Source organism: Lepisma saccharinum, chromosome 5, assembly GCF_977018435.1.
Source record: "Lepisma saccharinum chromosome 5, izLepSacc3.1, whole genome shotgun sequence".
Classification (NCBI taxonomy): Eukaryota; Metazoa; Arthropoda; class Insecta; order Zygentoma; family Lepismatidae; genus Lepisma; species Lepisma saccharinum.
Window position 1 is genome coordinate 16,170,889 of NC_139233.1, and position 18,964 is coordinate 16,189,852.

General features: G+C 39.3%; 1 protein-coding gene across 1 annotated transcript in view; it reads right to left on the bottom strand.

Moving 5' to 3' along the window:
* MED23 (mediator complex subunit 23) overlaps positions 1-18,964 on the bottom strand; it is an 88,346-nt gene that overhangs the window by 41,665 nt on the left and 27,717 nt on the right. The window contains exons 6-9 of the mRNA XM_083122208.1: positions 9,071-9,271; positions 8,243-8,329; positions 5,603-5,805; positions 1,759-2,132 (exon numbers count right to left, since the gene is read on the bottom strand). Coding sequence (XP_082978334.1) covers positions 1,759-2,132; positions 5,603-5,805; positions 8,243-8,329; positions 9,071-9,271 — 865 coding nt within the window. The remainder of the gene's footprint in view (positions 1-1,758; positions 2,133-5,602; positions 5,806-8,242; positions 8,330-9,070; positions 9,272-18,964) is intronic.

Here is an 18,964-nt window from a genome sequence, read left to right on the forward strand (position 1 = left end):
AACACAGTTTTTGTCAAATAAGTTGGTGAAGTCCTCGTGATAGAAATTCAGCCTGTGGCTGCTCTACCACTTAACCCGCAAAACTATTATTTTCTTATTGTATTTTTTCGTTATTATCTAACTACTTAATATTGTGTGAATGGAAATGTTTAGCATTCATTTGAAAACTCTTAACATCGAATGGTCTCTGGAGAAAATTATTTTAAAATGTTTATCAGCATTCTCAAGATGTAATAAACAGTGGTCTGAATTACTAATCGGCACTGTTATGTCAGTAGAGTGTACGATATTTGGATCATCCACTCTGCTTTTCACAGTGCGCCAAGACGACAGAGGTCCCTGGTTCGAATCCCGGCGTGAGCACGGGTGTTCTTTGTCAGTGTCCCTTCATCAATATCATCACTCATATTCATATTCGCAATTAACCAAAAGTGGTAGAAAAGCGAAGTAAAATAAACCAAATCAATCAGTAGTTGGATCGCCCACAACAATGATGTCTACTGTTGTGCAGAGGCGCTTGTGATTCAGGTAGGTTTTTAATGACTTGTGTCATGCAGAAAGATATAAAAAAGGTATAGAACACCAGAGTTCAAAACATCTATGGCATAGTGAGGCATCTAATTTTCTAGCTAAAACATGCAATGATGATGTTTTATTGAAAACCCAGCTTACTTCAGGCAAATAATACCCGTGGCGACTAATACCATAAGTAAATTATTAAGCAAGAAAGGGCCGACTCTTCCTTCGGACTTGGCGTTCCCACCCGAAATGTCCATGCTACGCCACTGTTGTTGTGTACCATTCAGGTTCTACGTTCCTCTAAAGGCACAGTTGCCACATGACCAGTTTTCCCGAAAAAAAAAGGCGACCATTTGTTTCGATGTGCTTCGAGCGCAAACAACTTTTGTTGGATTCGGTTCATCTTGAAACACCCATACAGTCGACTGCTGTTTACGTTCCGGCTCATATGCATATATCCATGATTCGTCACCTGTTACAATCTTATATACGTCTTTTGAAGCACCACGATTGTATTTATTGAGCATTTGTTTGCACCAATTGACGCGAGTGTCTTTTTGAGTTTTTGTCAAATTGTGTGGGATCCAACGAGAACATACCTTTCTCACAGCTAAATGATCATGTAATATTTTATATATGCTGGTGGAACTAATGCCTATCGTTGCCTCAATCTCACAGTATGTCACATGACAATCTTGCAGTATTAGGTTTTGCACAGCATCAATGTTTTCTTGAACAACAACTGATTTTGGACGACCTTCGCTAATCTCGTCGGTGAGCGAATGGCAGCCACGATTAAATTTGTTATACCAGCGTTTCACAGTGGCAAAGGATGGGGCTTCATCGCCAAATGTGGAAGTAAGTTGATCGATGCACTCTTATCTTGATAATCCACGTCGAAAATCGTAAAAAATCATCGCACGAAAATGTTCACGAGTTAATTCTAAATTCCAATAACTTAAAAACTGGCAACATGAAAAAAGAAAAAGAAAAAAGAAATGTTTTCTATATTTCACATGATAAGAAACGTGTATACCAAAATTTAGCCAAATCCATGATATCAAAGGTTTCTGCACTGGTTGATTTGAATTACCCAATAACAATTATTGTGATGACAGATCAGGAAACTTGTTTTCAGATTCTGTCACACTATACACAATAATAATGAACACATTTTCAAGGACCTTTTTAAAATTAAGAGTATGTACCAAAAACTACAAATGTAATAATTATACTTACTGATAAAGCCTTTCACTCCCAAATACTCAATCTCTGTGTACACCAAAAGACGGCTGTAGGTTTCAACCAGCGCTGGCGCCAAAGACACATTCGACTTAGATTGTGCAAGTTTCAGTACATGGCTCACTATGCTATGAATCAGGCTCATTTTTGAATGAACAGTGAGAGAATCAAGAATTGCCATTGATAAAGGTGTTGTAGGCAATGGTGATTTTGTCATTCCAAGAATAGTTTCAACTAGTGATGCCATTGGCCTGTTGAAGAATTCTGGGTAGGTTGAATATGCGTTACAAATCAGAGCAATCCTGTAATCAGAACCCATGCACATGGTGAGCATAGACTGGTTATTTGACTTTGCCAAGTGTTGCAAAAACCTGTAACAAACCAAAGGTGAATTAGTGAGGAAGTAAATATAAAACTGTTGCATCTTGATAGTTTTGAAATAATTATCAATGGACATATTGTTATTAATATACAAAAGATGCAATTTCTTAGATAAATTGGTCAAAATTGTACACACATCTACATGGACAAACTATGGCATGTACTGATATATATATCTTAATGTCCATCATTAATAATAATAACAACATTCATTAAAATCGCATCTCCATGTCCAAAATGATGTAGCTTGTATTAAAAATGGATTTCTGGTACACACATGTAATTTTTTCATAAGTTCCATACATGGAGATGTGTGTGTTCGAATTCTTCGGTCATTCTTGCAAAGAGTGATCAGCAATGTTCAACAATGAACTGGGTCTGGGAAAGCTTTTTATAACACGTGGCAGCAACAAATACCATATTTACTCATGTATATTGTGCACTGTTTTCCAAAATTTTTGCCGTCAAAAACTGTGGTGCATATCATGCACGGAATAATTTGGACAGCCAGCATGAAACTGTACAGCTTCATTCCACGATTTTGTGACACTTCCAATGATTTTTCATGTATCATTGTAAAGCTTAAATTCTGCAGTTTCTGAATATGGCAACAGTATTGCATTCAAGATGAAGACACTAATGTGCAATGCTGTTTAAATCTCATCACAAAATGAAGGAATGTTCTGATTTTTATGCTACTTTGGATGAAAGAAAAGATGAAGAAAAAGAAAATAATAATTAAAATGTATTACTGGCCAAATAATATGACATACATAGAGTGTGTAATTTTTATCTCGTTTTCTACTATTACAGAATAAATATGGTGGTTAAAGAGTGAAAGCTCTGGGGTGCTAAACACAGTGCAGGGATGGGGGGGGGGGGGAGGTGGCATGGGTTGGTGACTTATTGCTTACACAAGAGGATATTCTCGTCTTGGTACACATAGCAACAGGTGACTTATTGAATAGGTATGTCATCATTCACTTTGCAACGTCCACCCGTGCTCACAACAGCACTAACGTTACCACAACAACACAGCACTGGAGTACAGGCACTGGCGGCGATCAACACACTAAACCCAGTAATTAGGTGGACGACAAAAGTCTACCCCTATGTGCTAACATCTTGTCAGCTGTAGAACATGGACTCAGAATTATCTCGGGGCTTGCTGGGTGTAAAGAAAGGTTATACCAGCTTTATATATATTTATATATGTTTATTATAATCTTAATAAAAGAATGTATGTTAGCACACGTGTCTTTACCTGTAACACCTACGTGCATTTACTTGTACCACACACGTGCTTTTACCTGTACCACGCACGTGCACTCATCTGTTCCACCTTTGGTCTCGAAGAGATAAGAGGGGGCAGCAAACATCCAATTTATTCCTCGCAGTGAGGTGCCAGGGAGAGTATGGGGTCCTAATTTTATTTAGGGCCTATTTCGCCGCTGATGTCACGGGTTCCCCTGTAAGAAAGAGTAGGTTGTGCGTAGTACCCCCAACCACAGCCGGGAATTGGCCGAAACCAACCGGTACCCCCCGAATAGCGGATGCTGGGTAAAAGGATTAAAGAATGCCGCGACACCCCTCTGCGTTAACAGGGAATTGGCGAGCCAACCGTTGTCTCCTATGCAGGGACGGCAGGTTAGAAAGGAAGGTCCAGGTACTCCCAGTCAAGCTGGGCAGGTAGAACCTCAGCACCTATCAGCCGAAGCGAGCGGACCAGGTAGGTAGGTTGCTGCTTCTTCTTTCTTCTTCTTTCCTTCCTTCGGGCTGGGAGGCCAGTTAACCCTGGATGTTTGCCTGTTGACATCAGGGAGCCAACTGAGCTCCCGGCCTCGATGCGCTGACTTTATACTCGCGGTGGCGCATGGGTGATGAACATTTTAACTACAAGTATGCGTTGCTAACTCATTTTTTTACATATAGCAAACTTCGTACTGAGAATTATCAAGGTTTTGACATTGATAAATCACTAGTGGAAAAATCACTAGATGCACGTGTTAATATAAACTAAAACTGTGTGCATTCAGCCAATACAATTAATAATGAGCCTCGCAGGACTCTGTAACTGATTGATTGATTTGGTGTTTTACGTCCACTTTATGCACAGTAAGGCTAATCGGGACTGGACCTACAGTTTAAAGTGGGATCCGAACCACTTGTGCCTCCACCGGGTATCAAACCCGGGACCCCTTGATTACAAGGCGACGACGCTACCACTGCGCCATCGGGGAACGAGTTGAACTGTGTAAATGACAATAATTGGTAACATTTACTGAATACAGCAAGCACGCAGGGTCTAATAATAAGCGAAGCTAATAAACGTAGAGGTGGATCCGTTAGCGTTTACAGAATACAGTGACCACGCAGGGTCAAATAATACATAGAGGTGGATCCGTTAACACATTTAAACTAAAAGTGTACACCTCGCAGGGACATTTAGCATGCATTCTTCTTAACAAAATATAATATGGCGACCACTCAGGGTCGTTACAACTTTTGATCAGCATAGCAACAGCTTTACAACCTACAACTAAGAAAGCCATTTCTTGAACCTGGATTATACAGCGTATTATATAAAAGATATAATTTTTTGTCACTTTTCCCCATCAAAAACCAGGGTGCGTATTATACACGCACACACATAAATACAGTACTTACTGCAGGCCAGTCAGAAAGTGCTTGTTGCATACATATTGTGAACAGGAAACTTTCCCCTCTCCCTAAAAGGAACCTGCCATACCTCAAACATCATCTACATCCTGACCTGTAACACGGAAACTTTTACCAGGCACAAAAACATCCACCACTCTTAACCTCAGGATCAACAAGCACCAATCTTCCACATAAAAACTTTCAACCAATGGCATATTCTTACTGATTCCTACTGATACAATACTGATGCTCCACAATTGGAACAATTAAAATTTGTTCAAAATATTGATTAACACTGGTGGGTGAGTATTCCATTCCAATCATAAGCATCAGTTTTCTAGTTTTGTTTCAAAATATTAAAATACATCTAATGTAATCACAAAATACAGTTTTCCACACAATATTGGTGCAAAAATAAATGGAAACTTCAAATTTTGCTTCAATTCCAGGATAAGTGGACTCAGTGAAAACATGTGACCTCACACAAGACCAAAATGGCAGAAAAGTATAGGTAAATGAAATACAACCAATACTTTCCGATACCAATACAATTGATATCGGCCGATATGATACATCAGCATTGGTATCTGCTCAGCCCTACTATTTACACATACATACATAGAGTAAAACCTCAATTACATGTTCTTTAAAGAACTGAAGTTATAGTATAGAGAAATGTAAAGTTCATTAAAATGGTACAGTATATTGTTTTATTGGGACTGGGAAAGTTGGAACATATAACTGAGGTTCCACTTTATGCGCGTTAACACTAAATTAGTACATAAAATAAAATTCATACTCATGGTGCAACTTCAGTGCATGTGGCACAGGACGTTGAAGATTCACAGGATCAGTTTGGGCCTTCTTCAGGAAGTGAATCCAGATACACGTGATGGCCATTTGATGCGTGCAAACAGCTTTGTTGTAATCTGGAACAGGCAGAGGCTCTTTCTCGGGATATAAGAGATCATACAGCTTCAGAACAGGCAAAAAGGTATTTAACTGCAAAAGATATCAAACTATTAGTCCACAATTACATATACAGTGGACTCGTTTTAATTTGAACTCCATGAGGACATGAAAAAGTTCCGAATTTACAAAAAAATCAAGCCATTAAAAATGGTTTCAAGGGAAATAAACTTCTGTTCAAATTACCCAGTAATTCATCCAAGTTGAAATTAACCTTTTGGATCCCAAGCATCTCGATCGAGATACCCAAATGTAAGCCTCACCGTCCCAAGCATCTCGATCAAGACGCTGTGTCAAGGTCGTAGTTTTTACGTTATAACTTTTCTATTTTTGGCTAGAATTTCGATTTTCTTATATTGTTCCTAACACATGTATTTAACACAAATTTTTTTTGCATATTTTTTGTCTTCATGAAAATGGAGGGGGAAAGGTGGGGAAAGGTATTGGGGGTGTAAACTCTTCTTTCCTCTCCCATGGAAGGGAGGGGGCGAGTGGAGCATGTTCTCTTTTGCATCTCTTTTCAAGGTCAATTTGCCGACAAAGGAACACCTTTCGAAGGACCCTTGTTTATCAGTATCCGATGTCAAAATGAAAGCTTTCCATGAGGGGGTGGGGGGGAAGACTGGTTGCTGAATCTGCGTTGTGAGAATGGAATTTCGAAGTGCACTGAAGGAAACCATTTTTTTTTTTTTTTTTAGCACAAGTGTCCACAAGTTGTGACAGGGGTTACCCTGCATTGTCTAAAAATAGAATTTCAAGCAGCTTTTCGTCTGTGCGTAGGAGCCGTTTTGTGCCCAAGTGCAAGGACATTTTTTGGGTGGTGACAATTTTTTAAAATAATTTTTTTGGGGTTTTCTCCCTTCCCCCTCCATATATAGGCCAAATTTGCATAAATTTTGCATTTTGTGCATTTTGACATTTTTTTACGGGGGGGCAGGGGGAAACACCATTTTTTTTAAGAAAAGTATTTTTGAGGGGATTTTCCCCCTTTCCCCCTCCATATGTACGCCGAATGTGCATAAATTATATATCGTCTGAATCTGTGATTCATTCTGCGTATAACGGTATATCTTTCATATCTCTAGGGCATTTAGTTTCTGAGCTATAGTTATTTCAAGGTACTGCTGCATTTTGAAGCTTGAATCAGTGGCATCCCGACCATTCCTTTTGGGGGCACTCAAGTTACATTGGTCATACAACAATGATGCAAATATTTTTCTGTGTCTTACATGCCAGCGATAATTTCTATGTGCATTTTGAGCTTTTCATATCATTTTTTTCGGGGGGAGGGGGGGGGTTCGAAACCCCATTTTTAAAAAAAAAGTATTTTCAGGGGATTTCCCCCCTTTCCCCCTCCATATATACGCCGAATGTGCATAAATTATATATCATCTAAATCTGTGATTCATTCTGCGTACAACGGTATATCTTTCATATCTCTAGGGCATTTAGTTTCTGAGCTATAGTTATTTCAAGGTACCGCTGCATTGAATCAGTGGCATGCCAACCATTCCTTTTGGGGGTACAACTCAAGTTACATTGGTCAAATGATAATAATGCAAATATTTTTGTTCCTTACATGTCAGCGATCATTTCCATGTGCATGTCAACACTGTCATGTACTTTTTTCTTGGGGGGAGGGTGGGGAACCAAATTTTTTTCTCCGAAATTTTGGAATTTTGAGAGTTAGCCCCCTCCCCCCCACCACATATACACCGAATTTGCATAAATTTCATATAGTCTGAATCTCTGGTTCATTCCGCGTACAACGGTATATCACTCATCTCTCTAGGGCAATTAGTCTCAGATCTAAACTCATTTAATTGAAACTCTGCATTTTGCTCAAAATTGGCTCGGGACAGAGAGGCTTACATGTGAAAAAGGCCTTGGGTCTCAAAAGGTTAAAGAGAGGTTTTGTTCTTGTGTAATGAAAACAAATTATTATTATTATTATTAAAAAAAGAATTATGAGAAAATAATTTAAACTGTGTATGTAAGTGTATCTATAATTGTATATACATGAGTATAAATTAACTACTTTTGAAGCTTTTGAGTTGAACATTTTTCACAATTCTCTGCATCACTACTAAATTGTGAATTTGTACTCCTACATTACAAACAAATATAAATTTCACATACATATAGTGACAATCTTTAACTCAAAATTCATAAGTTTCAGTAATGAAATTACAAAATGAAGGTCTTCAGAAGTCCCTAAGATTAATGTTCATAAATGATAAGAACATGCATACGAGATCAATTACAGTGCAGTAAAGAGTGGGAAATAACAATAAATTTCACCAAGTGTGAAAAGAAGCATGAGTTCTCTTGAAATGCAACCCAAAAAGTTGTTTTTTGTAAAACAGTATTTATAAAACTAAATATCGTATTTCTTAAATGAACAAATGTTAAGCATCTGTTCACACACATACAGAAAAGGTAATTCACGTCTATTACATTCAACACTTACTGGATTTCTCTGAATACTGCCAGATATGAACTGTAGGAGAACCCACATGAGATGATCTCTGCCCTTCCTTAAATCACGGCCAGCAAGCTGTCAAAGAAAAGTAGATTTATGTATTTTACAACATAAACGTTTTCAGAAAAAAGACACTCACTATATAATCTAGTAACATTATGGAATTTTATTGGCCATCCGAGGAAATAATTGCAACAGAAACGAAACCAACTACTGTCTCTGTATTAAAAAAATGTCATGAGTCTGATTTTGAAGAGTCTACCACTTTCTGACCTGTAGGTTTGCCACCATATTAAAAAATGGCGGCAAAAACTTCACCTTCAAAGTAAAATATAATAATATCTTGAAAACAGTGCACTCATTGTACCCAAAAAAAAGTGAAGGTAAACCAAAATGAAAAAGAAAAAGAAATTCTAAATTATGTTTATGTTTGATAGTTTTACCATGAATCTTAATGGAATTATAAGGCTTCAATTATTTACTGTAATTTTTAGAATTAGCAATTGATGCACATATAGGTTAATCAAGACTGGATCTACTGTTTATAGTTAAATCTAAACTACTGTGTGTCTCCACCAGGTAACGAATTTAGGGCCCCTTGATTACAAGGCAACAATGTTACCACTACACCATCAGGAAAGACCTGAGAAAATCACTATAACAGAAATTGCTGCAGTTTCTATAGTACAATGGGGTTTTTAGGTGTTCTTACAAAGTTCAGAAAATTTGGAATCTTGTGGAAGTATACTGCAATTTTTATGTCAATCATGAGCAAAGACAATACTCTTTTTGCTCAGATTTATTGCTCTATCTTACCTTATCATGCAATGCCATTACTATATTTGGAAAGTTTGCAAACTGGAAAAGTACGAAGTAAATGAGCTGACTGGACAGATGAAGCCATATCCAGTGACTGGAAAATGCATCCTCACCCTCAACTTCATTTTCACAGCGTTCCATGGCTTGAATTACTAGCTCAACAAGCTGCTCTTCCAATGCCACACATCGTTGTTTGTGCTGTAAAATCGGTTGAGATGTCAGAACCTAAATATGTATGTTATCGGAAGATAACCCTTTCACCATACCATAAATTATATCAAAATAACATACACAATCAAGTATGTGTATTTTGTTTTGATTTTTAAGCCAACTTAAAGTTGAAGCACTGTTCGCTGCACTGTGCCCTCACCCAGAAAGCTTGATTAAAAAGTAGTGGCATTAGCCACCTCATTATCAGGGAGGCTGACCAGGTGTGTGGATATCTAAAATTAAAGTCTGAATGCCACTATAGTGACCAGTACCACACGATAGCAATAAAAATGCAATTGCTCCAAAACTAAATATGATATTTCAGTTCTGTTTTATGTTCACTTATACAGGGTGTCTCAAAAGTAATCGTGTAAACTGACACAGGTTAAAGTACACAATAATAGAAGCAAAAAAGTCTCAGTAAACATGGGTCTGCAAACGAGCCGTTTTCGAGATAATCGCGAATGTGTGATTACAAGCCGCCACTGACTTCATTGTTTGTAAACATCGTCCTAGTTGGTAAAATACCAATAATACAGAAATGTTCTGTTTTGTAAACAAAGAGCAAACCTGGGACCACGCAAGGAGTAAAGCACTCTGGTGTTTACAACATGCCATCAATGATGGATTGTAACCACACATTCGCACACATTATTAGCATTTTACCAACTAGGACGACGTTTACAAACAATGAAGTCAGTGGCAGCTTGTAATCACACATTCGCGATTATCTCGAAAATGGCTTGTTTGCAGACCCATGTTTACTGAGACTTTTTTTGCTTTATTGTATACTTTCACCTGTGTCAGTTTGCGCTATTACTTATGAGACACATGTATAAATATGAAAGGATTACATTCTCAAATTACAATGCAATATAAATGTTGGTTGTTGGCCAAAATCTGGTCTTATTGTCTATGGTAGTTAGTTTTCCTTCTAAGAATTGTTTTTGTGCAGCACTGCAATTTGAAAAGCATGTGCTTGAAAAACTCCCACACATGCATTTCACTGCAACTGTTCCAGGTTAACTTACATTCATTCGTAAGTAATATGAATACACAGGGTTATTCAAAAAAGAAATAGCAGATTACAAAACTTTATTGTGGTAATACAGTAAATGATACAAACATGTGACAAGTGTCAAGGGGTTGAGTAAGAATAAAAGTTTTAATAGAACTTCTGTTGGATCCCGCACGGATGCGCTGGACCTCGCGAAGTGTAATTCCATATTGCAAGTGCTACGTGCATTCCAAGCTTGAATCGACAAGAAGGTGCATAAGCAAATTTGCACGTGGCACAGCAAATTGGTGTAGCGTCAAATCATCGCCGACAAAACATCGCCAACAAAACATCGACGGTACAAAACATCGACAGCACAAAACATCGACAGTACAAAACATCGACAGTACAAAACATCGACGGCAAAAACATCGACGGCAAAAACATCGACGGCAAAAATATCGACGCCAAAATCATCGACGGCAAAATCATCGACGGCAAAAACATCGACGGCAAAAACATCGACAGTACAAAACATAGACGGCAAAAACATCGACGGCAAAAACATCGACAGTACAAAACATCGACGGCAAAAACATCGACACCAAAAACATCGACGGCAAAAACATCGACAGCAAAAACATCGACACCAAAAACATCGACGGCAAAAACATCGACACCAAAAACATCGACAGTACAAAATATCGACAGTACAAAACATCGACGCCAAAAACATCGACACCAAAAACATCGACACCAAAAACATCGACGGCAAAAACATCGACAGTACAAAATATCGACAGTACAAAACATCGACCCCAAAAACATCGACGGCAAAAACATCGACGGCAAAAACATCGACAGTACAAAATATCGACAGTACAAAACATCGACCCCAAAAACATCGACGGCAAAAACATCGACAGTACAAAACATCGACGGCAAAAACATCGACACCAAAAACATCGACGGCAAAAACATCGACGCCAAAAACATCGACGGCAAGAACATCGACAGTACAAAATATCGACAGTACAAAACATCGAAGGCAAAAACATCGACGGTAAAAACATCGACAGTACAAAACATCGACGGCAAAATCATCGACGCCAAAAATATCGACGGTAAAAACATCGACGGCAAAAACATCGACAGCAAAAACATCGACGGGAAAATCATTTTTTTACAAAGTTTTCCACACTAAGGAATCTAATCCCGAATATTTTGATATGGCTGCCCTAAATTATAAAGTGAAACGAACAATGCGTAATGAGCGAACTCAAGTTGCCAACTTACAGTGCTACCGTGCTACCAATGTACAATGGTCATTGTTGTAAGAACGGCCCGCGAAGTCGAAACATGCCCTTTCAATAAAGACGTTATTGTTATTATTATTATTATTATTATTGATAAAATTACAAACAATGAGATTGCGCAGTGAACGTGATTGTTTAGTTTCTGGTAACCATTTATCACTTCTCGCCGGCAGCGTTTGTTGTCGGGGGAAAGGGAAAGGAAGGCTCCTCCGTGTGAAAGATGAAAAGACCACCGACTATTGTTATTCCTTGTTTGTTAGATGCAGGAGACAGAAAGGACAACTTGACTTTTCCGTAGTGACTTTCTTTCGGTTCATGCACTGGTATAAAACGTGTGCAAGTAATATAACTGCCCCTTGCAATATTGTCTTGCCCCCTTCCACTCCAGACATTTTCCCTGGTTGCCGCACCACGAAGCGCTGTTGTATTTGAATCAAGGGGTCCGAAGTTCGATTCCCGGTGGAGGATAGTTGCATAGTGGTATGGATTCTTTAAACTATCGGTTCAGTTCCGATTAACCCTTCGTGGGTCACACGAGAAAAAATTACCTTGTTGATCGCTCTCGGTGCCAGAGACCGGGCTCTTAATATATGTTAAATTAAAGGTCTAAAACGCCAAATCCTCAATTATTACGGTTAAATATATATTGTTTTTTGTTATAAATATATTTGCAAACAATTTAGATTGTATAAAACTACGAATTGCATGTTTCAGTTTTAAAAAATAAATAGGCTATACAGTACAAAATAAATAATAGGCTATTCCAAATACCGAAAATTTCAATGTTACATGTGCACCCATAAAATAATAATAATCGTTTAAGTCCTCCTTATGCACAGGGAAGTTAATCGGGACTGGACCCACAGTTTAAAATAGGATCTGAACCACCAAGTGCTTTCACTGGGTATCGAACCCGGGACCCATTGATTACAGGGTAACACTGTGTTTATTGCAGAGACAATTGGAAAAATTAGTTTCTTTTGGAAATAAAGTAACTGGTGATTGAAAGTATTTTTAAATTTTTCACTGCACTCTTACAAATGTTACAGTGATGGGTATCAATGACCATCTGAATCAAACTGTCCATCTAATGAGTCACTTTTCCTCAGAATATTTGCTCTTATTCCCTTATGTCCACCTTATCAGGGACGGCGTTCCAGGCGGGCTAGGGGACTGAAGCCCCACAAAACATCTCTGGCTCCCTTCTCCCCAAGATTATTATAGTAGGTTAGACGCATTTCGACCAAAAATTGGAAAAACTAGAAAATTTTTCACTCAATATTTTCCATTAAAAAACTTCCATTTGGCCAATCATAATTCACCAAACTTGCTACAAAAATTGAATCACTATTTTTAGGAATAGGTCTATAAGGTGCGAAAATATTTTTTTAATAAGTAGGAGGACGTTCAACACCTAACGAACCTTTAAGCTTCATTTTCATAGACGTGCGCACGGGGAGGCAAGGGTGGCCGACTGTCCCACCCCTAATCCTTTACTTAGAAATGCAATATAATCTTATTGCAGTTATAATATTATACTCTAAAAGAATGTTACCTATTTTTAAGCCAATACATGTCCAAGCAACTACGGGAGAGGGGGTTGCTTGTATTACTTTGTATATAATTGAACTATTCCAGTCCTTTTTGTAGGAAATGTCTTGTTATTAACACTCACTCATACTTTATTCGTTAGCTGTGAGTTGTGATCTGTGTTGCTTAATGTGGCTGGCGAATAAATGGCTCATACTTGGAAATTAATAAATTATGTGTACTTGTTTTGAATCTGAACCTGAGAGATTAATTTAAAGTCACATATAATTTAAACAGTGTGATCCTTTTTTTTAATAATGCAATACATATATAGCTTAATTCCAAGTAGTCCAACAAGGCATGGTATCTTCGACAGCATCTTAAGAGATGCAGGATAGAAACTTATTCCTTTAAAGATCCTATCTGTAACAAGATGGGCTTGCTGTGCGAATGCTATGACAGTCATAAATTCTTTCCGTAAATATTTGACAACAGGAAATATTCTCAAATACAAAAGAAACTGAAGTCAAGGCAATAGAAGAGGACTGCTTTCGCAAATGAGAATGACGGAAGCAAGGGTAGCATTGACCGTCTAAAATTTTCAGGTTTATTAAAATTTACAAGTCAATGGTACTTTTATTCACCTTTTCGGACCAGAGGAGCAATTTTTATGATTTCACAAATGTGACAGTTGTTTCACAAAATAAAAATAACCTTAAAGCTATTTTTATGGCCTAGAAAACTTTTGAATCCTCCCCAAAAAAGTTAAGCGGCAAGTTCGATTGTGACCCCCTAAAGTTAGATTGCAAGTTACGCCCATGAACTTGGATAGAGAAATTCCTCGTGAAACAAAAAAAAAGATAATACGTGGCAAAATGATGTCTAAAAGTGGCGGCGATTGGTTTCCAAAACTGGGGGGCATTGGTAACTAGAGGTTGAGTGCTGTATTTATTCCTTCAAATGTAACAGTTATTTAACAAAATAGTCCTGGATAATATTTTTATGGGATGGAAAAACTTTTTGATTATCGATTAGTGCAGTGGCGGCGATTATGTTGGCATGGGGTGCAGATGCCCCCCACACTTTTTGCCGCTTTTGCCCCCGCATTATGCTAAACTGTATGTACGAGTAGAAAGTAAATTGTTCTTGCCCCCCCCCCCCCCCCCCCCCCCAAGGTTTGGAACCCAATCGCCTCCACTGCATTTAACTGTTGATGAATAACACAAAGTTTATAAAGTTCGTTAAAGGCAATTTCGAACGTTTCAACCATTGCAGGCAGTTGCTAAAGGGTTCTTATTTCTAATTCCCTTCCATATCACAACAGTAGTGAGCGGCGTAGGATTGTAGCTTTCCGTAGTTCATAAATTCGGAACTTTCTGAATTGAAACGGCCAAATCCAATTAACACATCACTTACTGTCCTTAGTAAAGCTGTCCTTTAATTTAGAAATTAATAAATCATAATTTTAATATTCTCTTCACTTCTGCTTTCACATGCTGGAATCGAAATGGGCTACTATGACAGTGCACAAATTATTTTCTAACCTCAGAAATGAGGTTAATATACATCCAACCAACTAAATACTGCAATACGGTGCAAAAATCAGCACGCTTGGGGAATGTAGGCATACTCCTAAGACTCCGAAGAGCATTAACTTGCCCAAGCGTGCTGACTTTTGCACAAATTGCAGTATTTTATAGTGGAATTCGAGTCACTTAATGAAATCTACCCCCACCAGGGATCGAAATCGGGATCACTTGGTTACAAGGCAGAAGTCTTATTGCCAGACTACCTGGGTCTGGAACTCAATTTTAATATTTCTAATTCATAGTTTGTTAACTCCTTGATTTCATAACGTCGTATTTCTCTCTCTCGGAATTTTTAGCGATAAGGATATACGTATGTATACGGTGCCTTTCACGGCCGAGGTGGCCGTTGGACGGCGGCTAGCGCGTCGGAAAGTAAGAGCACATCTACCGGCATTTAAACCCACAACTGTACGCTGACCTTGGCATTAGACACGTATGTGCTTCAGTATCCAGACAGCTGTTGTCCAGTTTGCACGTGTTTGTGAAGTGTTAAATTGTTAACAAGTGTTTTAGATTGTTTTGTTTTAGTTTACGTATTGCCAGTTTTTTCTGCAGTCTAATAATACCACGCTATCAGTAAAATTTTAAACAACGAATTTTTATATACGACTCTTACGTCATTACGAATTCTTGTAGGGAAGTTAGAATGCGTTTCGAAGTAGAATTCCCAGATGTTCCTGTTTCACACAGAGACATTGTTCTGTTACTTGGGAACAAATTTAGGAAAATAGGGTCTGCTCTTGTTAAGGTAAAACGGCATGTGCTTACTGAGGATAAACTAGACGACGTTGGAACACGATTGAAACATACTCCTCAGAAATCTCTCCGGCGCCTTGCAGAAGAAACGGACATATTTCTAACGTCATCGTGGCGAGCTAAATAGCTTTTACACCGGACGCCATATATCAGAAGAATTGAAAGAAAATATGAAGAAATAAATTGAAGCAATTTCGGAAGAGGAACTGATACGTGTTAGTGAAAATTTCCTATAAATATGTGTTCTTTAGATGTTGAACGTCCTCCTGCTTATAAAATAAATATTTTCTCACCTGTTAGACCTATTCTAAAAATAGCGATTAGATTTTTAGGGGAATTATACACATTTAACTGTATGCGCATATTCTTCGTCACCGTTTGAACCTTCAACAAAAGAACAACCCCACAACCACCAAATACATCCAACTATTAAAAAATAGTACCAGTATATAAATATATGTGTTAAGGAATCACAAAATATAGTTTTCTCACTCAATATTGGCACAAAATCAATGGAAACTTAAATTTTCCTGAACACCCAAGAAACTTAGACTCTGTGAAATTGTCGCGTGGTATTTTTATGGACCCGCCAACTCTCAAAACGCAGGAAAAATATCGGCCAGTATCTGAAAGTAAAATCCAGCCAGTGGTGGCGATTAAGGGGGAGGGCGAGGGGGGCAGTTGCCAACCCATTTTTCGCCACTTTTGCTCCCGCACTATACTGAATTCTATCTACAAATGGAAATATACTGTCTTCCCCCCCCCCCCAGTTTTGGCACCTTGCCCAACGGTTTTGGAACCCAATCGCCGCCACTGAATCCAGCGGATACTTTCCGATGTCGATACTATTGTTATCAGCCGATACTGATACAACGACATTTAGTATAGTCTCAGCCCTAATTGGTATATATTGTTTTTGTTAATTAGTTTCACTTTTTTGCCACATTTGGCTAATCGTGCCAATGAGGATGAGAGATATAATGAAATTAATGGACACTCACAAAGAATACACATGGCCAGTATATATATACAGGGTGTTGCAAAATACCTGTTACAACGCTTGGGAGGTGATTCGACAAGTAAAAACAAGGAAAAAATGCCATGTGAAAAAATGTCGAAATCGGCACCGTTTGCGAGTGACAGGCGTGCGAAAATCGCCTCACACCATGTGTAAAGCACAATAACTCAAGAAGGAAGAAAGATATCAATGTCGGATTAAAAGAATACAAAGAAAGTCGTGCCTGACGAATACAATGGTGCAGCAATTGAGGCCCAGTGTAAATTGCGCAAGGGGACTCTCAAAGACAGTGGGGAATCCCCTGATGGAAAATACAAGAAATTTACTACTATTTTCTACATAATGTTGAGATCGGAATGTAGGCAGTAAAAAATGACGACGTATGTCCACATGTCCCACTACTGCTGGGACACCGTCCCACACTCGGGAAATAGGAAATTCACTCGAAAATGACGCTATGCCGTCAAATTACGCTCAGATTGATTTCAGCTAATTGATACAGAAAGCCCCACTAGAGGCGCTGTGAGCGTAGGTCACCTGTTACGTATTAGTGTTGGTGGATACTACGTAGAGAGTGTAGTCGACCGTTGTTTTTCCTGTCTTGTTCTGCGTCTCGCAGCGTAGAGTTTAGTCTGGCGTGTGTGTGTGGTTGAATTGCGCCAAGGAATATTGTACGTAGATTACGTATTCCCGTGTTCTTTCTCGGTTTGCAACAACTGCGTGGACACCTGTGTGACATTACGTGGGTGCTAATCACGGTAGTTCTGATCCGTCACTCGGAGGGAAAGTGCCCCTGTTGCTGGGCAGTTCTCGAACAGGACAATGGTGGAGTACTCTACCCACGAGCTTGCTGATATGCATCTCGTTTATGGAGAGGCAAACCGAAACAGCCGTGAAGCACGGCGTTCGTATCACGAACGTTTTCCCAATAGGCGGTTACCAGCACTCTTTCAAAGACTTGATGCTCGACTGCGTGAAACTGGATCTCTACTACCCCGTTGGTGTGATTGTGGAAGACCCCGCACTGTGCGGACTGCAATTTGCAGACGAGTTGTTGGACGCGATACGAGACCGTCCTGACACCAGCACACGTGTCATTGCTCGTACTCAACAAACCCACCATAGCAATGTGTTCCGCGTTCTTCAGGAGGAGGGATTGCACCCATACAAATTGCATAAGGTGCACCACATACTGCCCACGGACTTTCCCCTACGCATGGATTTCTGCCAATGGTACGTGCAACAAACTCTTGCCATTCCAGATTTCCCAACAAGAGTTTTGTGGACCGATGAGGCAATATTCACCAGGGACGGCATGTTCAATAGCCACAACAGCCACGTCTGGGATATGGACAATCCGCATGCAATCATTGTGCGCCATCATCAACATAGGTTCGCAGTGAATGTGTGGTGTGGCGTAGTAGGTGACCACTTGATAGGCCCGTACATTTTGCCCTCTACTTTGTGTGGTGGAAATTATCGGGTGTTTCTACATGACGTATTACCTGAACTTTTGGAAAACGTGCCACTGGCAGGTAGACAACGTATTAGGTTTCAACACGACGGCGCCCCCGCACATTTCGACCGGGGAGCCAGAGTCTTACTCAACGATATTTTCGGCGATCGTTGGATTGGCAGGGGTGGACCTTTACCGTGTCCACCTCGTTCCCCCGACCTCACACCACTGGATTTCTTTGTGTGGGAACAAATGAAAAGGCTCGTGTATGAAACTCCTGTGGAAAGTGCTGAGGATCTCGTTGCTCGTGTTAGTGCCGCTGCTGGTACAATTGTTGACATGCCAGAGGTATTTGCGCGTACCAGACAATCAGTGCTTCGCCGATGCCATCTTTGTCTTGAAGTCAATGGCGGACATTTTTAACAACGTCTCTGAGTATACCGGTGTTTGTGATCCCCTATCAGCACCGCATAGTGTCCTTTAGTGAAAGGTGCGAGTGAAGATGCTGGATATCGCTGTACTTCATACCGTTGATCTGCATGTGCGGAGGTTGTGCGCTTCTCAGTGGAATCCCTTCCAGATGTGCTGTGCCTGGAAATGTTACATGCCTTCGAGGATTACCCACTTTCTTTGGGGAGCTCTCTTATAGTATATGTATATGTACAGCCTGACGACATTGTTTAACTTTTGTTTCTCGTACTGCAAAGTAGTGTGTCAACATTAAGGGATTGAAAACGTTTTTTTATGATTTTCCCGTATTTTTTTCCATTTGGGATGGTGTCCCAGCAGTAGTGAGACATGCGACAAATTGTTTTTTTTTTCATCTTCGTACCGCAATGTGAACCGTGTACAACAGGAGATTTGCAGTTATTTTCCTATTTCCCGGGTGTGGGACGGTGTCCCAGCAGTAGTGGGACATGTGGACATACGTCGTCATTTTTTACTGACTACATTCCGATCTCAACATTATGTAGAAGATAGTAGTAAATTTCTTGTATTTTCCATCAGGGGATTCCCCA